Genomic DNA, 22085 nt, shown 5'->3' on the forward strand with positions numbered 1-22085 from the left:
GGGTGTATTTAGGGTGGTATGGCCTTAGACCATAGTATTCTGTTCTTCAACTGGCATTATTTACTCAGTCTCCTATTAATGGGCATATAGGTTATTTCCAATAACCCTGTAGTGAACATGCATACATTTGCATTGCTCATAGATGTACTTTTGTTTTTCTGGAATAAATTACTAGGAATAGAAGTATTAGACCAACAAAATACAAATTTAAAATTTTTGTAGGTGTAGGAAACTATTTGGGGGGGCTCTCAATAACTATTTATTGCTTTAAAAAATTGAATTTATCCAATTGTGTATAGACAACTATGCTTCTGAAGTGTCTTGCCCAATTGTACTTTTCAGTTCAGTCAGTTCAGTCACTCAGTTGTGTCCGACTCTTTGTGACTCCATGGACTGCAGCATACCTGGCCTCCCTGTCCATCACCAACTCCCGGAGTTTACTCAAACTCATGTCCATTGAGTCGGTGATGCCATCCAACTATCTTATCCTCTGTCATTCCCTTCTCCTCCCGCCTTCAATTTTTCCCAGCATCAGGGTCTTTTCAAATGAGTCAGTTCTTCACATCAGGTGGACAAAGTACTGGAGTTTCAGCTTTCAGCAACAGTCCTTCCAATGAATATTCAGGACTGATTTCCTCTAGGATGGACTGGTTGGATCTCCTTGCAGTCCAAGGGACTCTCAAGAGTCTTCTCCAGCACCACAGTTCAAAAGCATCAATTCTTTGGTGCTAAGCTTTCTTTATAGTCCAACTCTCACATCCATACATGACCACTGGAAAAACCATAGCTTTGACTAGATAGACCTTTGTTGGCAAAGTAATGTCTCTGCTTTTTACTATGCTGTCTAGTTGGTCATAGCTTTTCTTCCAAGGAGCAGGCGTCTTTTAATTTCAAGGCTGTAGTCAACCATCTTCAGTGATTTTGGAGCCCCCCAAAATAAAGTCTGCCACTCTTTCCACTGTTTCTCCATCTATTTGCTATGAAGTGATGGGACCGGATGCCATGATCTTAGTTTTCTGAATGTTGAGCTTTAAGCCAACTTTTTCACTCTCCTCTTTCACTTTCATCAAGAGGCTTTTTAGTTCCTCTTCACTTTCTGCCATAAGGGTGGTGTCATCTGCATATCTGAGGTTATTGATATTTCTCCTGGCAATCTTGATTCCAGCTTGTGCTTCTTCCAGCCCAGTGTTTCTCATGATGTACTCTGCATATAAGTTAAATAAGCAGGGTGACAATATACAGCCTTGACATACTCCTTTTCCTAAAGAACAACATTAGAACAATACAAAAAAGGAAGAATATATATACATATATATACATATACATATATATGTATATATGTGTGTATATATGTATATATGTGTGTGTATATATATATATAGAGAGAGGTATATATATGTATATGTATATATATGTGTGTATATATAGAGAGAAAAGTAGTAAGAAGAATGTGCTCTAATTCCTCCATTGTCCTCTCCACACAGTGAACACCAGCCAGTCTGTGTACTGAGGAAGTCCTCCAATATTTCTAGGAAGGTCTCTGGACCTGCTGTGGGGTCAGCTCAGTCTCAGATCTGGCCTTACTCCAGGTTATGCTTGCTCCCAAAGTCCACAACTGCCTGCAAATTCCACAGTCTCAGGCTAATTGTGTGCATGTAATCCACTGCAGCTGTGACTGCAGTAGTTTATTACCTCCCTCCTCTTTGCTCACACAGTCCCTGGTGCTCCGCTTTGGTTTTAGACCTGCCTCTGCTTGTAGGCCGCCCTGTTGTGTCTGTTCCCCACCCAAAATAGTGGGGGCAAAGGTAGCAGCTTTTTAGGGCTCACTTGCTCAGTTGGGCTGTGGAGAGGGAGAGTTATGGAAGCCACAGTTGGGGTGTTTGGGGAGTGTTTCCTGGGACTCAGGCCTGCAGGAATTTGCTCAAGTCCCAGGCGGGTCATGTGCTCCCACAGGAATTGGCCTTGAGTTGTATGTCCCTTGGCAGAGCCAAGCAGTTTAGGCTCCCCAGAAGATGTGGGCAGTAACTTTGCCTGCTTATGGCTTGGTGGCAGCTACTATCTCTGGTCAGGACCGCAGTGATGGCATTTAGTCCCTGTCTCAGGCACTCCCCCTGGCTTTGAGGCTTCGGCAGTGGCCAGTCAGCTTGCATTTTCCCTCTGGGATTGTAAACTGCAGTCACATCTAGTTCCACCTCTGGCACTCTTGCTGGCTTGGCATACTTTGGTGGCAGCCAGGCATACCTTCCTCTGGAGTCAGGCAGTTCACAGCCCTTGGCATTCTTGGAAGTGGGTTCCTGGTATCTGTGAGCTTGGGGAGTTAGGGGTTCTTGTGGCAACAAACTCTTGCCTCTCTGGGAGGCCCAGGCTTTTTCCTGGACTTCCTCAGCTGTGTTGTACTAGCCCCTGAGTATCTGCATAGCAGTCAACCCCAGTTCTCTCCCTGGGGCCTGAGCCCTGAAGCCTTAATCCTCAGCACCCAGCCCCCCTCTTGCCACGGTGGGTGTGCAAGCTGCTTCTTGGCCGGGAAGTGCTGGCTGGCAACATCTCTGTGGTGAATTCTCTGTGTTTTGCCTTCCGAGCACCTATTGCTGCATTACCCTTGAGGGTCTGAAGCTCCCCACTTCCCCACCCGTGCTGGGGTGTCCAAATGTGCAGAAACTTTTCCTCCTTCATGGCTCGCTCCCTGGGTGCAGGTCCCTGTTCCAAACTCCTTTGTCTCTTTTTATCTTTATCTTTTGCCCTACCTCATTCTGAGGAGATTGGCTTGCCTTTTTGAAAGTCTGAGGTCTTCTGCCAGCATTCAGAAGGTGTTCTGTATGAGTTGTTTCATGTGCACATGTATTTTTGATACATTTGTGGGGAGGAAGGTGATCTCCCCATCTTCCTCCTCTGCCATCTTGAAAGTTTCACAACTAAGGTCTTACTCTTCTTGAGTCATTTTTGTAGTTTATATGTCATTAAAAATCTTTGATTTCATGGATATTTTCACAGATATTACTATAGATTGCATATGGTATTCTTTTACAATCCTTTGTAATTATTTCTTTTCTCATTCAAAATGTGTATGATGTGTTATCTCTCTCCCATGTATTTCCATGCCTTTTTCCCCTCGGTTTTCCTCAAAAAAGATTGATTCAGTCCTCTGGTCAAAGAACCAGATCATGGATAAATATATAACTCTTTCTTTTTAATGTAATTTATTACCATCTGCTTTCATCTTTTTTATTTTATTAAGTTTTATTTGCTGTTTTTCCCTGGCATCTTAAAATGAGTGCTTAGTCTAATTTAATTTTTTTGACTTCATAATAAAAGCCTCAAAACTATATATTTTTTTCTAAGTAAAGTTCTGACTATATCCTACCAGTTTAGAAAGATAGTATTATAGCTATCTTGTTTTTTCTCAATAATTTGCAATTTTTATTTTCCCTTTGAGCCAGGCTTTTTTCTTTAAGAATAATGCTTATGATTTTTTCAAATGCATTGCTTGTCTTTAGTTTGCTTGGTTTATCCTTTTATTGCCAATTTCTAGATTTATTGTATTGTGTATTGAGTATGTGACCTGAATGATAATTTCTGCTTTTTTTTCGTTAAAGAGATTTTCTTCATGGCTTCAGATATAATGGGTTTTTATAAATAGTTCACTGATGTTTGAAGAAAATATGTATTCTCTTTAGGGTACAAGAATCATTATATCAATTTATTTTGGCTTAATTATTATATAATTTATATGTTTATTTTTTCTGCTTAACTTATCAAAGTCTAAGAGCAATGTGATAACCATCCATAATCATAGTTTAATTAATTTATCCTGGCATTTCTTCACCCCCTCCATCTCACCTTAACCACTCTGTTCTATACAATTTTTTAAGCTACAAAATCAATACATGTTTAAAATATGTATTTATATGTTTGTATGTACAAAAACTACTGTTTTACTCTATCCTTATTTCTCAGAGATAACTATAATTTAGAATGTATCCTTTTTGTCTTATCACTTCTATTAAGTTTTTGACTATCCTTTCTTCAAAAATGTTGAATTATATGAATAATACATGAATGCATATACATACACACATATATAAAAATGTAGCTTTTTACTGAGTGTGGGTTTTTTGATATCTTTTGTTGCATGAATAGGTCATGTGCCACTTGCTCTTTTCTCTTAATAAGTCTTAATAATCTTCCCATATAAGTAGATCTATACTTATAGATAATATTCTACCATATGGATATTGTTGTTGCTTACTTAACCAACCCCTTTGGACCTGATCTATTAATTGACCCTCAAGAAAGATAAGATAACCTGCATATTTTTAGTTTATTTCTTCTCCTGTTTTTAATCAAAGCAGTCTAGACTTTTAGATTCAGATTATTATTTAATATATTACCTTCCCTATAAATATTTTTACATGTCTATATGTAGATCTTTTTTCCTTATTTTTATCTGGTATGTTGTGGGTCCTTTCGCTCTAAAGGTTCAGTCTTTCTTTCGCTCAGAGAAAATTTTATTTATTATTTTTCTCTCATTTTGATTTTCCATGTGTGTGTATGTGTCTCTCCAAAATCTGTTCTCCTTGAGTCTCAAGTTTTTATTCGGCTTTCTTTTACCTCTCAGTTCTGAGAAAATTTCTTAAAGTGGCCTTTGAATCATAGATTTGTTTTTTTTTCATAATCTAATATACTGTTCACTGCCTCTATTGCATTTTATTTATGTAGCTATTTTTTCATTAGAAATTAGTCTTTCTAGATCCTGGAGTATTCTCTTTTCATAGATTCAGTGTCCTCTCAGATCTAGTTGAGAGTTTACTTTAAAAAAAATTAATTTATTTGAGTTGGAGGCTAATTACTTTACAATATTGTGGTGGTTTTTGCCATACATTCACATGAATCAGCCATGGGTGTACATGTGTTCCCCATCCTGAACCTCCTTCCCACCTCCCTCCCATCCCATCCCTCAGGGTCATCCCAATACGAGACAGCAAGAGACACAGATGTAAAGAACAGACTTTTGGACTTGGTGGGAGAAGGTAAGGGTGGGATGATTTGAGAGAATAGCATTGAAACATGTATATTCAGTTCAGTTCAGTCGCTCAGTCGTGTCCGACTCTTTGCGACCCCATGAATCACAGCACACCAGGCCTCCCTGTCCATCACCAACTCCCGGAGTTCACTCAGACTCACGTCCATCGAGTCCGTGATGCCATCCAGCCATCCCATCCTCTGTCGTCCCCTTTACCTCCTGCCCCCAATCTCTCCCAGCATCAGAGTCTTTTCCGATGAGTCAACTCTTCACATGAGGTGGCCAAAGTACTAGAGTTTCAGCTTTAGCATCATTCCTTCCAAAGAAATCCCAGGGCTGATCTCCTTCAGAATGGACTGATTGGATCTCCCATATGTGAAATATATCTCCAGTCCTGGTATGATGCATGAGACAGGGTGCTCAGGGCTGGTGCACTGAGAGTTTACTTTTAAAAAATTTATTCTATATCTTTGGAGTGAAAAGATTTCAATACATAGACACTTGCTCTGGTTCCTCAAAGCATTTCTCCTTGAAAAATTACTTGTTCTTTTTCATATATCTGGTCGATTTTCTATGTTTATTCATCTTTATAGAAGGTGGTCTTTGAGTTTTGGAACTTGGGATGAATTTTATCATATATGCTTCCTAACATATATGAATACATACACGCATATTTTAAACATATATTAAGTTCAACGTTAAGAGTAATCTTTGTATTTTCTATAGTTGATTGATTTTTCATTTCCTTTTGTTTCTTATCCATTTCCAGATTATGGAAAAGAGTTGTTTTTGAAGAATTGGAAGGATATGCCTGACAAAGGCAGTTGTGAGGGAGAGAATCTTGCGTCTATGATGAAAAGCTTCTCGTCCTCATTTTGTATAGCTGGTTGGAATTATCCACTCTTCTCTAACTGGCACAAAGTTAGGCTCCTAATTTGAAGCCTGATTCTGAGCAGTCAGAAAAACCATATCATGTGAAAAATAGAGGAAGTCAAGTTATTTGGTCTAGAATGAAGATGTATAGGAAACATAATAACTAAAACAGTAGCTGAGAGGCTGTCACAAGAAGGATTAGACTTGTTCCATGTAGTCCCAAGTGGTAGAGTTATGTTAGAAGAGTCTTGTCTCACATTCAAGGAAGGAAGAGTGCTGTAATTGACACAGCTGCTAATTTAAATATTTATTGGCTCCACATTTCAACAATTCATTCAGATACTACCTACTCTTTTTGATGTTATCATTTGAAAATGACGTACTGATGGGTGGCCAGTGCCCATGTGAGGTACTGCAAGGAGGCTATGCATCCACTAGCTTTATTGTTTGCTCACAAAGGCATCCTCAGAGAATTGCTGTTTTTCATTTTTACACTTTTTTTCCTGTAATTATTTGACCTCAATTTCTTGACACTTAGAGGTGATAGTCATTACTCTTCATCTGCATGAACTTTCCCCACCCCTTTCTTATATGTTCCTTTGGAAAATGTAGTAGGCAGAATAAAATGCCTGCATCCTAATCCTCAGAATCTGAGTATGTTACCTTATATGGGAATGGAAAATTAGACTATGGAATTAAGATCATAATCAGCTGAATTTAAGGTAGGGCAACTATACTAGGTCCAAGTGGGCCCAATTATAATCACAAGTGTTCTTAAATGTGGAAGAGAGAGGCAGAGAGTAACGCAGTATGAGAAAGACTCCGCTGGCCACTGCTGGCTTTGAAGATGGAAGGGGCCACAAACCAAGGAATATGGGCAGTTTCTAAAAGCTAAAAAAGATTCTCTACTAGAACCTTCAGAACGAAACATAGCCCCACTTTGGACTTTGATTTTTTTAGTCCAGCAAGCCTAATGGATTTATGACCACCAGATCTGTAAGGTAATAAATCTGTATTGTTTTAAGCCACTAGTAAAAGTTGCTAAGTCGTGTCCAACTCTTTGCAACCCCATGGACTATAAAGTTCATGGAATTTTCTAGGCCAGAATACTGGAGTGGGTAGCCTTTCCCTTCTCCAGGGGATCTTCCCAACCCAGGGATCGAACCCAGGTCTCCCTCATTGCAGGCGGATTATTTACCATCTGAGTGTGATAATTTATAGCAGAAGCAGTTGGAAACTAATAAAGCCAGATTTCTGAGAACATCCAGGCCATATCCCAGAAACAATAAGAAAAGCTTCATGGTATTTCTGTTATTCAGAAATGTAATATATCTATCGCTGAACCAATGTATTCAATCACTATCTGGTAATTATTTGCCCATCCAGTTATATATCCATTTCTCCAGTGCTTTTTATTGACCTCCATTTGGTTATCTAGCCTCCAGTCAATAATATTAGCCAATGAAAAAGGAGGCCCAAAGAAGTAAGCAAGCTTACATTAAGGGTGATATCTACTCAGTAGAAAGAATTTTCTGTTAAAACCAGGTTCTATTTGGAGGTTCTGTGGCAGAAACTGTGTAACTATTTGGTGGAGATGTTAGAGGGGATTCACACATTGATTAAGGTGTTGGACTGTTCCAAGTCCAAGCTCATTCTGCTTCCTGCACAATACAGTAAATTGGGAGATGAGGTGTTGGGGCAAGAAAGTGACCTTTATTCAGAAGGCTGGAAGTCTGAACCATCTTGCCAGGGTCTGGATGCTGGTTTCTTTTATAAAACAAAGAGGAGTTGCGGTGAGAGGTAAAGTAGAAGGCCTTAAGTGGGGGAGGTGAGAGGTCAAGTAAAAGGCCATAAGGTGTTGCAAATATTTACTGGTTTCTGCCGGAGGGGGGGTATGTTAATGTCTTCTTTCTGGCAGTCGTTCACAGGTGGGCTGAGTCAGGATGTTTTCTTTGAGCTGAGTTTATTTTAGTTTAACATTCAGGCCTGGATCAGGGGCAGGATTCCTGCTGATAGGCCATTGTGTATACTTTAAGCTATAGGCAACATCTCTTTACAAGTTACAAGTTAATCAACTTGTAGAATAAGGAATAGACTACAAAGGTTAAAGTAAAAGAAACAGACCCAATATGGAGTCAGATTTGTTATTCCCTATCACAGGGCTAGTATAGATTGTATTGTTTTTGAATCCTAAGAACCCAAGGTGTTGTAAGGAAGAAGCCTCAGTGAGGATTGTGTAGGACCACCATGAGTGCAAATTGTGCCTACACACAGCTTCCAGGCAAGGCAAAAGCAGGCATGGAATCTAGATAATATACATATTTGCTAAGCTGTTCATTCTGACTATGGGGTTGCTATGCCCTGAGGCAAAGGCACCTTTTGCTAATTTATATAAAAGTATTGTCTACTTGATAAAATGTGTGCCTGTAGGGCTGCATTCACCCAGAGACACCTTTTTTCCTACTTTGCACAAAGATGCCATATGAGCTAGCACTAACTGTGGGACTGGGGCTATAGGAGAGTTTCTTGGAGTTGGTGAAGGCAAGAATAAGGATAAATAAGAGAAAGAAGGAAAGGAAGGTTATGCTACTAATGCTTTAATCTCTTTCTGGCTTCTTTAGCCCCTCAGCTCACTTACAAACTGTGCTATTGGTACTTGCTCCCAGTCCATATATTCTAATAGCATATCTAGTTGGGAAGAGAAACTAATGAGTGAATAAACTAATAAACAAGTCCCTTTATTTCAGAGCTAAATAAACATCTCTTTTGGGAGTTCATTGTATGAGGTAATAGTGTTTTTTGTGCTGGTCTCAGCCTATCAATAACTAATGTCATGGCTGGACTACCCTCTGTGGTTCATATTATGATAGCAAAACACCCTTCAGCAATAACGATAGGAAACTTTGAAAAAATACAGGTTTATTACTTACAGGGCTTGGAAATTACAGAGCACAGCTGGGTCCACATGGTGAGGTTGAGGTTGGAGGGAAGGAGAGAGAGAAACAACACACATGTAAACGTGAGGGCTGGGGGGTTCTGCTTTTACTGGGTCAGAGGTGGGGGCCTAGGGTTTCTGGTGCTCACTCTTTATTGGTAAATTTAAAACATAAGAGCAAGAATTTAAAGCCTGGGAAAAGAAAAAAAATCAGTCTAAATGATTCAAAACCAACCAAGATCTCTAAAACAAAGACCTCAGTGGGGAAGGTGGCCTGGCTCTTTATCTCGTCTTGTGACTGGCAGTGTGTTCATTGGACATAGCCATTCTTGAAATGGATGTCTCTCTGAAGTGGATACTTTGGTAATCAAAACTTAAGCCAGGTGCTGGCATTTGAAAAAGTCAATGCTTAGGGTTTACACTATAAAGTAGCAAATGTGGAGAACAAGAATCTAACTTTTGGAGGTGAAAGAGAGAGGGTGGGTTCACTCAAGGTGCTCCATAGAGAAGGCAGAGCATCTCCCTCTGATGTAAGATTTGTCATTTACCCAAATGTGTAGGGATAGGTATTGCCAGGGTCCTCAGAGGCATGAGAGATACAGCCAGGCACCTAGCTGAAGCATTTCTTACACTTATAGCAGTTTCAGCTGGCTAGGTCTTGTAGTTACAATGTCCTCAATACTACAGACCAGGTAGTTAGATCCATCTGGATATGGCTTTGGAGTTGGACAACATTCAGATTCCTGCCTTGTTTGTGTATTCCTCCAGATGACCTTTGAGATGAGTCATGAGACCCTGTACTTGGCAGTGAAGCTGGTAGATCACTACCTTATGAAGGTAATATGCAAGAAGGACAAGTTACAACTCCTTGGTTCCACTGCTTTTATGATTGCAGCAAAATTTGAGGTGAGCGCAAATCTATGGGACTTGGAGAAAATCAATCAATTAATTTCTGTCCAAGCCATGTATGTACATTTACATATGTATGTGCACATGTGTGTGTATGTGTATAACATGCATGTGTATATATTACATACATACCACATGTATGCATGTGTATACATTTGCATATATGTGTATCTGTGTGTGTGTACAATTATATTCATGAACACAATTAAGTTTTCCTATCAAATTTTTGTCTGTCTTCCATGGCAGGGAAGTTGGTGTTGGGTGCAAATGGTGGTATATTTGTTTCCTGGCATCAACAAAGTTCTCCTGTTTCCTCTTTGAAAATGTGTGTATGTGGACATATTCCTAGTTAAATGAGTTGTTCTTTTTAAAGCTTCCTTCTGTACCATAATTCTCTGTCCTCACCCCCTTTTCTTCTTCTAGCAACTCCATCTCCTTCTGGTAGAGTCTTGAATTGCATGTATAAGGAAGCATTTCCAAATCTAGGTGCTGGAGACATTTAAGAGAAAATGGCCTAGTGTAGATGGTAGTGAGTCCATGTAAATTACTTTTGAAGTAGCATTATAAAAGCAAGTAGCTGGCCATAATCCATCTAACTGCTTTATCTGATTCTTTCCTCTTCGTCAGGTACTAAATGGTCTTGTTCAACTCTCATTTTTCCTTCAGATAGGCTAATAGTAGAAAACCTTATGGTTTAGGAACAAAGAAGTAGTAACTTCTACTGAGTGCAAAAACCTTTAGAAGTGTGGATTTGTTTTTGTGTTCCCTCCTCAGCTGTATCCCTAAGTAGCTTTCCACTTCCCTTCTTCACTCTCTAGCTCCTACCTCGATCAGTACCTCCCTCTCTAACTCGAACTCTCCCTCCTTTGTTCCTTACTTGCTTCCTTCTTGCGCCAGTTCTGGCCCACATCCCCGCTTCTGGCCCTCACTCCATTTCCGCACTTACTCTGCTTCTGTGCTCATTACACTTCCGCCCTTGCTCCATAGATCCCTTCCTCCCTCCAGCCTTCTTTCAATTCCTTCCTTGATCCCTCAGTCCATGCTTTGAATACTCACTCCATGCTGAGCTCCCTCCCTCCCTCCCTCCATCTACCCACCCACTTCTTGCTCTGTCCAGCCCTCCTTTTCTTTATCTTTCTCTCATTACTCCCTCCCCTCCTCACTTGCTCCCTCCTTCCATGATCCTCTCCTTCCTACCCTGGTTCTATCCCTCACTCCTCCATGCCTCCCTCCCTCCTACCACCCTCCTACCTACCCTGTTTCTCCCTCCATTGTATGCTCCACCCTCCCTCCCTTTCCTTTGTTCACTCTCTTTTCTCCTTCCCTAGCTAACTCTCTTCCCTCTGTCGCACACTCTTGCTCTTCCTTCTCTCTCCTTCCTGTTGCTCTGCTGGTGCCTGCTCCTCTCCCTCTTTCTCCCCTCCCCCTTCCCCTCTTACCCCTTTCCCTTCTCCCTCTTCTTTTTCTGCTGGTTCCTTCTCTCCCCTCCCTACTTGCCCTTTCCCTTCCTATCTCCCATCCTTGCTCCGTGGTACCCTGACATCATGACTCCCCAACCGCACCCACCCCCCTTAACTTCCTCTCACCCTCCTTCCCTGTTTGCTTTCTTTTTCTTCTTTCTCTTATCCCTCTCTCCCTCCCTCCCTCATTCTCCTGATGTTTTTCCTCTCTGGCTTATTTCCTTCCCTACTCTCTTACTGCCTAGTTCCCTTATTCCCCCTCTCTCCTTGCTCCCTCTCTGCTCAACTCCCTCTCACTCACACTTGTCCTTTGTTCCACTCCATCCTCTTTTCCTCCCTGGCCTCTTCTTTCCCTGGCTCTCCCCCTCATTCCTATCCTCCCACCCTCCTTCCTGCCCTAGCTTCCTAACCTTGCTTTTCTTCCTCTTTCCCTTCCTCTTCTCTCACTCTCTCCCTTGTTCCCTGCTTCCCTCTCTAGCTCATTCCCTTCCCTGCTCACTGGCTTCCTGGTCCATTCCCTTGCTCTTCTTCCTCTCTCTTTTTCCTTCTCTCTCTCCCTGCTCCTCCCTCTGCCTACCTAGGGATGTCCTTGTGGATTGAGCAAGTATTCCCTGCCTCAACCTCAAGGGGGTTAAAAAGAAGCTAGGGATCCCTGGCCAGCCAAGCACAGGAGGGAGAAGGAAAGTGCCAAATGCTCTTGTTAGCAAGTTTTGGAACCAGGAGTGCCTGTCTTTTAGTTGTCAGGACAAAGGACCCCCACTAGGATTTTTTGGAGCAGGATTGTCTTCCCCTCACAAGACTGAGAAGTACAGAAAGACTTTTGCAAGGGGAGGTAAGGAGATGATATGAGAAGAGAAGAAAGGAAGGAGCCACTGGTAAGTAGAGCAGTAGAAGGGAGAATTTCTCATTCCGGCCTTGTCACTAGGTGGTTGTGTGACCTCAAGCAAGTCTCTTTCTCTCTCTGGGCCTCAATTTCCTTGTCTGCAAACCCAGAGGATTGGTCCAGTTTGTGATCTGAAGATAGGGAAAGTTGTGATAAGAATGCTGGAGTGGGCAGTGAGGTGCAGCTAGAGGAACATATTCAGGGGTCTTCCTACCTTCTCTTCCTCACCCCAAAGCTAAATTTCAACCTGCAGAGGGTGGGACATGGGCAGGTGCTCCTGAACGGGGAGAGAGGTGGTGGTCTCACCCTCCATCTGCCCTGGGTCTTCCCAGTCTAGCCCCCCTCGCATGTCCTCCCACCACCTTCAGTCTCGGCTTGGGTTCCCTTTGTGCCCTTCTCTCTGTCTCTCTTTCAGTGCCTATTAGCCCAACAGTGACCCCTCCCAAACATCCTTATTCATTTCTTAGACTAGGAAACAAAGTGTGGGCTTACTTTCCATCCCTAGCTCCCCTTCTTGTGGTCTCTTTCCTTCCATTCTCCTCAGAGCAGGCCTTAGCTTTCCCATTTCTGGCTCTCACTCATCAGAAGAGAGATCAGTGCTTCCAGTCCATGTGCTGTGTTGTGCCACTTCCAGTGCTGTAAGAATCTACCCAAAAGGCCTTGTCCTCTCTCCTCCTGTGTCTCTGATTTTGTTTTTCAGATGGACTGCTTACATCAACCAGATGCTGGCTCTCAGAGCTACCCTGAAGGTTTATTCCAGAGAGTGTTATTACCTCCTATCATTCACCCCCTCTTCCCCTGCCTTTCATCTCCAAGCAGAGAGGAATGAGTTGTTTTTGCCTGTTTGTGACTGCCTCTCCTCTCCACCCATAGGAGCGCTGCCCACCTAAGGTGGCTGACTTCCTGTACATCTGCAATGATATTTATAAGAGAGATGAGCTGCTCGCCATGGAAGCCAGCATCCTGAAAATCCTCAAATTTGATATCAACATTCCCATCGCCTATCATTTTCTGCGCAGATATGCTAGGGTAAGAGGGAGGAAGCACATCTTCATTTTCCCACTGCTGAGTTAGTCCCCTCCATTCCCAGAGTGGCTCCCTGAGTGGTTGGGAAAGGGACAGCTGAGGACAGGGGAGTTTCTTCAAGCCACCCTCCTAGAATGGCGATCTTTATGGAGTGTGGTGGTGGTGGTGGGCAGAGAAAATTGCAGATTTCAATGGTATGCCTGTAAAGTTTTGAGGTGAGGGCAGAGTAGGGGAGGGGAAGAAGATTCTTTAATCAGGAAGGGACACATGGGAAGTTTAGAGGAGATGCTAGCAAAGTTCTCTTCCTTCACCTGAATATTGCTTACAAGGGAAGTCACTTTGTAATTATTCACTTATTCTACAAGTGTGTTTTGTGGAAGGATTTGTGTGTAAGTGTATGTACGTATAAATATATATGAAAAGTGTTAGTCACTCAGCCGTGTCCAACTCTTTGCGACCCCATGGACTTAGCCCACCAGGCTCCTCTGTCCATGCATTTCTCCAGGCAAGAATACTAGGGTGGGTTGCTATTCCTTTCTCAAGGGGATCTTCCCAATCCAGGGACTGAACCTGGGTCTCCCGCATTGCAGGCAGATTGTTTACTGTCTGAGCCACCATGGAAGCCCATAAATATATATGTGTATATATGTGTCTGTGTATGTGTGTGTATGTAATATATATGTATATATTATACATGTGTGTGTATATATATGTGTGTGTGTGTGTGTATTCAAACAAGAAAAGATTTCTAGTCTGGAACCTGGTGCAAAGATAGCAGTTGGAGGCCTTTGGCTTTTCAAAGGATGGCATATACAGAAAGGGGAGTTGGGAGGGTACCATAAGTGCAGTTGGTATTTTGGCTTAAGATCCTAAAGATGGCAAACACCATTGCTGATTTCAGAATCTCCCCTCCTAAAGATTCTGTGCTTTAGGGACAGGGTCCTTAGTGTGAGTCATGGTGGCAGAAGTACATCGCTCAGGCAGAGAACCATTTAGGCCCAAGGTAGGATAACTGGAGTGAGTGCAGGGGTCATCTGCTTGGTGCCAGTGTTCTGAATTGATTGCTGAGTCAGTCTTCTTCCTGCCTTTAGTGTGTCTATGCCAGTATGAAGACACTGACCTTGTCCCGCTTCATCTGTGAGTTGACCCTGCTGGAATATGACTATGTCCAGGAGAGGGCTTCCAAGCTCGCTGCTGCCTCCTTCTTCCTGGCCCTCTGCATGAACAAGCTCGGACATTGGGTAAACACTTGTGGGCAGTGGGGAAGACTGGGTGGGGGATTTAAAAGCACAGGCTCAGCTCTGGAGGAAGGTATAAGTTAGGGTTGTGGGAGACTCTGACAAAACTGCTGCATATATGCTGTTATGAATCCTTTAACATCTTGACCTCTTAGGGGCCTGGCTCCCTAAAGGTTTTCTGTAGCCCTGGTTTTGAAGTATTTTATTTCATTTTTCTTTGTCACAGTACCATTTGTTCTAAAGATAGCTTACCTGAAAGCCCAATATCACAAAACAGACTAATGTGAAATTATTTTGATTGTGGCAGGGGGTGGGGTAGACCCACTTCTTGCCTTACCCCATGCCACCCCTGCTCCTGGCAGTCCTCTCAGCAAGGTTGGCCCCATACAGGAGAGCTCGTTGGAACAGGATTTGGCAAGTACTGACCCAGAGAATAGAGCAGTGAAAGTAACTGTGTGTATATAACAGGGGACTCAGACATATACTATAGTACTCTTCTCTGAAGGGGAAGGCCTCCACAGCCTCCTTCCCCAATACAAATAAAATGTATATTTGATGCTTTCTTAATTTTATGAAAAATTGTGAATGAAAACAACTTTAGAAAACTATGAACTTTTTGAGATGTAAATGAAATCCAAGTAGAAGAGTGTGTTCACAAATGAGCATACTCTTCCCAACCTCCCCTAGGCCCCTCCAGCCTAGAGATTCTAGCACCACTACTGATGGAAGAACCTGTGTGTGCTGAGAAAGAACCCTAAAAACAGTTGTGTGGACTTGGACAGGCCCTGAAATGTCTTGGGACAGAGAAAGCATTCAGTAAATGGCAGTAATGATGATGAAAAAGAATATGTAATAATAGTATTTATTGAATGCTTAGATGGTAGTCTAAACTTTGTGTATTAACTCACTTAATCTTCACAACAACCCTATGAAATCAACAGTATTATCCCTATTGGACAGATAAGAAATAAGTTCCCGTGTTTGGCTAATGAGAGGCAGAGCTAGGCTTTGAGAACTACGAGTCTGTTCAAAGTATATACCTACTCTACAATCAGAATGGATGTGGCCATAGCTCTGGAGTCATCATACTGGAGGCCCTATGCTGACCCAGGCTTTGGATCCTGGGGAAGATTGGTAGTCTTGGTGGGGGGACGGTTGAGAGGCTCAGGGCAGCAAACTGCTTGCCAACCAGCATAGAAATATTTCAGTATTTTAATATTTGATGTGGATGTACTAACATCAGCTAAATGTCAGTCCTGATCTGAACCCAGGTAGTCTGACTTCACAGTGCTGTACACTATATATATACTGCTATAGATGAGAAAGGCTTCACACAGAATGTGACTTTTGAGTTGGGTCTTGAAAGATGAGTAGGAAGATGTGAGAAGGGACATTCTAGGCAGAGGGAAGAATGATTGAAAAGACGTGAAGGCAGTAAGGAAACTGTGATTTTGGGGAGGCAGATAAAGATATTTCCTATGGATAGAGCAGGGAACGTATTAACAGGGAATGGTGAGAGGTGAGAGCAGCATTCCAATGACTGCCCTTTGCCTGTGGCAGTGGTTTCCAATTTTCAGTAGAGCCCTGAGATTCCTGCAGAAGTATCTCAGGGCCATGAAAAAGGAAAAGGGATCCAAATTGGTGGACTTCTTATTCCCTGCCGCCAATTCCAAGTAAGATAGTTGGAAAAAAAAAAAAAGAGTTCAGGGAGAATAATATAAGACGTTTGAAGAAAACTCCTGCTTTGCAGAATAATAAATCTTCCTTTCTCTACCCATGGAACTCCCATGAGACTTTTAGCACCTATTGTAGATGTCCGCTTGTCTACAAAGCTTTCTGTGGCTCTCCCAGACAAAAGTCATGGGTCCTACAGCTCTCTTCCTCTAGTGTCCCATGCTCCCTTCCCTGGTAGCACTTCCCACACATTTTGTAATTCTCTGTGTGCATGTCTGTCTCTCCCACTAGACTATACACTCCTCAAGGGCAGGAGCCTTAGTCATCCTTGTATTCCCAGCATTGTGTATGAGGCTCGGTTAATATTAATCCTAGCTCATATGGTATGGGCATATGCTGACTCTGTTTCATGTGCTTTATGTATATTAACTCATTTAATCCTATTATATAATTACTGTGATGATCCCCATTTGGCAGATTTAGAAACAGTGGTACGAAGAAGTTAAGTAACTGGTTCAAGGTCATGTTGTAAGTAGAGCTGGAATCTGAACCCTAGCAGCTTGCCTGTAGAATCTTTGGTTTTAAACACACTCTGCTATACTCCTTTTGCCACATGCTAGGCATCCTTAAAGTTGAATGAGAAAATAAATACATGAAATGATAGCTGTTCAAGCCAGAGAGGAAGAACAACCTTAAGTTCCTGATGGCTGTTTTGTTGGGACCTCAAGTTTGTTCTGAGGTTTGCCTAGCCATTGGCTCTTAACCTGAGAGTGCCTAAGTTATAAAGTCTGCCCTGTTCCTTGAATTCTTAGTGGATTTCAGTTTAAATACCTATGACTGGGCTTGTATCCCGCTGGTACATATGGATATAGCCATTCTACTAGCTTGCAGACAGAACATATTTTTCTAGGTAGTACCCTATAATTATTGGCCAGTATCTGTGCTTTATGAGTCTGAATTGTTTGACTATCTTCTCTGCCTGTACTATGGATAGGAGGTTTGGACTTGGGTGTTGGAGACAGGAAGGGTCTGCTTCCTGTCATAAATGTCACTGTTCATGTTGCTTCTTCCAGGCTCCTATCCTAGAGGATTACAGTGGCTACAGGATCTCTGATCTTCACGCCTTGGTCAGGCAGCTGAACATCCTACTGACTTTTCATTCTAGCAGTAGGCTCACGACTGTACGTTCCAAGTATTCGCATGAGTAAGTATCAGTCTCCAGTTGAGGTTGGGTTTATGCTTCGTCATGGGGAGGCCCAGACTAGCCTCACTTAAGGGGAAAGAAGGATTCAGATACTTTTTTACCTTACTTTCTGTTCCAGAGTTAAAGCAAGATAGGGAATCAAGGGCCAATGTCCCACTTATTCCATGGAGCCTCCTTGCTTTGGCCTGTTTCACACTGACCAGACCCCTCTTCCTTTTTCAGGATACTCTTTGAAGTCGCCAAAATCCCACCCTTGGACGTGTTGGCACTGGAGAGAATTTTGAGGTGTTGCTAATTCTGAGGCCGAGGGTCTGGTACTCTGGCAGCAGCCACCAGGGCTGGGCAGGCGCATAAATAGGCTGTATTTATTCTGTCTTTGGATTTGTCTTTTCATCACTTTTCCTCATTTTTATAGTTTGTCTTTTCCCAAACTGACAATGTTGTAAATGTTTAAATTTTTTTTTGTACAAAAGAAAAGTTGTTGTAACATTTGATTATAAATTTAATAAAAATGATGGTTGTTGTTAAAATGACTCACTTCCCCTTTATTGCTCAGAAGCCCCATACGTAGCCCACAGATGTATTTTCTTCTGCCCAGTAAAGGCTGTGCCTCAGGGTCTGGCTTATCCAGTTTCCGTCTTTATTTGAAAGTCTTCCCTTCAAAGGAAGAGGAATTGAGCTAGGTGTACATTGATGGATGAGTCTGTAGAAGGAGCACCCTGGTGCTGGGAGGGGCAGTCCAGAGAGAGAGACCCCTTACAGACAGACAGGCCTCAGTGTTCAGATCTGGGGCAGCTGGATGTTTGGCCCAATATCCATCAGTCCCCTTTTCTGGTTGCCTGCTTTCTTTGCTTCTTCCTACATGATGAAAAGGTAAGGATCAGGATTTTCACTGAAATGTACCCCTACTTTTGCAGTTAGGTGACTTTCTAGAGTCTAAATTTAAAAAAAACTTGTTGTGGTGCACTGAAATCTCTTTTGGTCCTTCAGTCAAGAGGAGAAATTTCCACTGGTGAAATCTGCAAGATGTCCCATGAATGGAAGCATCAACCACTTGCTCAATCCTTCCTTCATAAAGCTTTCAGGAGGGTCTACTCTCTCTATCCTATGTTTGTGGTGAGGTATACTGATACAGCACTTCCTGCTGGCTCAGACGGTAAAGAATCTACCACTTCAGTTATTAACAGAGGACTTGGACATCCTCTATGCCAGTTGATGAAGAGCCACTGCCCCAGTCTTGCCTCTAGGACTTCTTGGACCTCCCCATAATCTAGCAACTGAATCAGGTAATGTCTGTCATAGCAAGAGACCTCCAAGACTCTGTCTAGTATTGTGACTGGCAACTGTTGTGATTGCTCTGTGGCCGATTATCACTTGTCAAATATTTTGAAATTTAGTCCTGGAGGTAGGTATCTGGTAGAGGGGGAAGTCGTCGAAGACTCTCCAATTCTAATCCGAGCCCCCAGGCTAGTCTGGTCATATCTCCTTCTCTGATAAGTTGGACACAGGAGGGAGAGCATGCCATGCCTTAGATGCTTTCTTACCCATTGTGTTAATTTTCCATTCTGTCTCCCAGCTTGCTTTGTTTTGGTGACCAAGTATCATTAGGTTTATGCCTGTCCCCTCCTGCTGCCTTGCAGAGTGACTGAAGGGTACAGCCAGAGATGTCCAAGTTGCTTGGCAGTGATTTAGCTGGTACAGCCAATTTTGTATAAACATGTTAAAAGCACTAGGCTGGAAGCCGTCTTGGAAATCTCCAGCCTCACTAAAAGGAGATCTCTTGTCTGTACCCGCTTTTTAATCCTGCAGCTTCATCAGGGGAACAATTGACTGTTTTACTTTCTCTCCTTTTTCCCACCTCTGTTGTTCTTTAGTAATGCTAATGAAACTGAAAGTCATTTTTGTTGTAGTTGTTGCACATGTCTCAAAATTTATTTTACACTCATCACTACTTCAAAAGTAAGTTAGCTCTTAGACCTGGATCTTGTTTAATGCCTTACTAAAGATGCACATCTATTTATCAAGATTTTGTGTTTATCTTTTGATTCCTCTGGTTCAATATAACTGATTTTCTTTGAACCTTATGCATTTTCAACAGTTTTATTGACATATAATTCACCCATTTATAGTGTACAATTCTATAGTTTTTAGTATATTCACAGAGTTGTACATCTATCATCACAGTCAAATTTTGGAACATTTTCATCATCCCAAAAGAAACCCCATACCCATTAGCAGTCAGTCCCCATCCCACCCCATCCCTAGCCCCTAACCCTAGGCAGCCATTGATTTACTTTCTGTCTCTGTAGATTCACCTGTTCTGGACATTTCATATGAATTAAATCCTACAGTGTGTAGCCTTTTATGTTTAACCTCTTTCATTTAACATAAGATTCATCCATGTTGTAGCATGTGTATTTCATTTCCTTTTATTGATGAAAAATATTCCATTGTATGTGCTGTGGTTAGTAGCTCAATCATGTCTGACTCTCTGTGACCCCATGGACTGCAGCCTACCAGGCCTCCTCTGTCCATGGGGATTCTCCAGGCAAGAATACTGGAGTGGGTTGCCATGTCCTTCTCCAGGGGATCTTCCCAACCTGGGGATTGAACCCAGGTCTCCTGCATTGCAGGTGGATTCTTCACCAACTGAGCCACCAGGGAAACCCATTCCATTGTAGAGATATAGCATATTTTGTTTACCTAATCATCAGTTGATGGGAATGAGGGTTTTCACTTTTTGGCTATTATGTATGATTCTGCTTTGAATATTCATGTACAAGTTTTTGTGTGCACATATATTTTCATTATTCATGGATATTTACTGAAGAGGGAAATTGTTGGACCATGTACTGCTTTACATTACCATCGGCAGTGTATGAGGGTTCCAATTTCATTACATCCTCTGCAACACTTTTTTATTATTTGTCTTTATCATAGCCATTCTAGTGGGCATGAAAGTGGTATCTTCTTGTGATTTTGATTCACATTTCCCTAATGGCTAAAGATGATGGACGTTTTTATCTTGTGCTTATTTGCCATTTGTGTATCCTCTTTGGAGAGAGATCAGTCCAAATTCTTTGCCCATTCTTATTTGGCTTATTTACTTCTATATTATGGAATAGTAAGAATTCTTTACATAATCTGGGATTATATTTATGATTTCAAATATTTTCTCTAATTCTGTGAATTGTCTTTTCACATTCTTGATTGTGTTAATTGAAGCATAAAAGTTTTTAATTTTGTTGAAGTCTAAATTTATCCAAGAAACCATGGCCTGTCAAGATCATAAAGATTTACCTGCATTATTTCTTCTTGGGAGTTTTATAGTTTTAGTTCTTATATTTAGGTCGTAAATCAATTTTGAATTAATTTTTGTATATGGTGTGATATAGGAATCCAGTTTCATTTTTCTGCATGTGGATGTGACCGAATTGGTTGCCTGGACCTATGCTTGGGTCCTAGCCTGGGCTCAGATCTCTTGTCTTCCAGGGAGGTTCTTTTTCTGATCAGATTTGCACAGCTAATAATGAAACCAATTCTGAGACTAAAACTGCTGCTGCTGCTGTTTAGTTGCTAGGTCATGTCTGACTCCTTGCGACCCTATGGACTATAGCCCACCAGGCTCCTCTGTCCATGGAGTTCTCTAGGCAAGAATACTTGAGTAGGTAGCCATTACCTTCTCTAGGAGACCTTCTGGACCCAGGGATTGAAACTGGTCTCCCACATTGTAGGCAGATTCTTTACCGTCTGAGCCACTGGGGAAGCCCCAAGACTAGAACAGCACAAGCTTTATCTGATGGCTGAATAATGGAGAAGCAGGAATTTAGCTTGCAAATCAATTTCTCAACCTGCTTTGGGCAGAGACATCATATATGTAAGAAGTTCAATGTAAAAGGTGGGTAACTGGAAAGAGAGGGAGGGATATTCTTGACTTACCTTAGAGCAGGGGTGTGGTTTGGACCAGAACTGAGGCAATACTTCTTTTTAGTCCTTGTATGGGTTTTTCTGGTGGTTGTCATGGTAATTGGGTTGGGAAGATCCCCTGGAGAAGGAAATGACAACCCACTCCTGTATGCTTGCCTGGGAAATCCCATGGACAGAGCAGTGGTGGTGGGCTACAGTCCATGGGGTCACAAGAGTTGGATACAACTTAGCGACTACACCACCACCACCACCTGGAAAATACACAGCACACCTGGGGCCACACAGAAAGATCAAGGGTTTGGGGAGAGAGAGAGAGAGAGATACAGAGACAAAAAGGGAGAGGGGAGAGAGAGGGAGATAGAGTGACACAGAGACAGAGAATGAGTGAGCAAGCTTTTATTGAAGGTGGAAACCTAGGATTTCTGGGGCTCTCTAATTATTGGTGAATTTTAAAATGCAGGAGTGGAATTTGAAGCCAGAGAAGAGAAAAAATAAGCAGTCCAAATGGTCAGTTATCAAATCAAACAAGATTGCTATAACAAAGGAGTAGGAACTGGGGTGGGAGTGGCTAGCCATATGTTTTTTGAGGTTACCATCTTTGAAGTGGGTGCCTCTTTGAAGGGGATGTCTGGGCAATCAAGGCTTAAGTCAGACATTTGCATTACAAAAAAGAGAAAATCCAAATGTCAAGACTTATACTGCAACATGATATGTCTTTCCATTTATTGAAGTAGTTCTTTTCAACAGTGTTTTACAGGTGTCAGAGTATAATTTTTATATTTCTATTGTTATATTTATTCCTAAGTATTTTTTAATGGAGCCATTAAAAAGTCTTGACCACTTTGAATTTCTTACATGTTTCAATTATGGCCTTGTAAGAGGGTCACCTCTTTGAGTCTTAATCAATTTTACCTCCCAAATATTTCTTGAATTGGC

At 41.9% G+C, this 22085-nt stretch overlaps 1 protein-coding gene across 3 annotated transcripts in view; it reads left to right on the plus strand.

Moving 5' to 3' along the window:
- Nucleotides 1–17755, plus strand: part of CCNB3 (cyclin B3) — a 36342-nt gene extending 18587 nt beyond the window's left edge. For 2 of the 3 annotated variants that reach the window (XM_040265982.1, XM_040265984.1), the window contains 5 exons: nt 9597–9734; nt 12954–13109; nt 14198–14347; nt 17092–17222; nt 17445–17755. In XM_040265982.1, the coding sequence (XP_040121916.1) occupies nt 9597–9734; nt 12954–13109; nt 14198–14347; nt 17092–17222; nt 17445–17517 (648 nt within the window). In that variant the 3' untranslated portion in view covers nt 17518–17755. The remainder of the gene's footprint in view (nt 1–9596; nt 9735–12953; nt 13110–14197; nt 14348–17091; nt 17223–17444) is intronic. The other variant, XM_040265983.1, reaches the window with a different exon arrangement.
- Nucleotides 17756–22085: the final 4330 nt, after the last annotated feature.

This window comes from Oryx dammah, unplaced genomic scaffold (assembly GCF_014754425.2).
Source record: "Oryx dammah isolate SB20612 unplaced genomic scaffold, SCBI_Odam_1.1 HiC_scaffold_23, whole genome shotgun sequence".
NCBI classification, from domain to species: Eukaryota; Metazoa; Chordata; class Mammalia; order Artiodactyla; family Bovidae; genus Oryx; species Oryx dammah.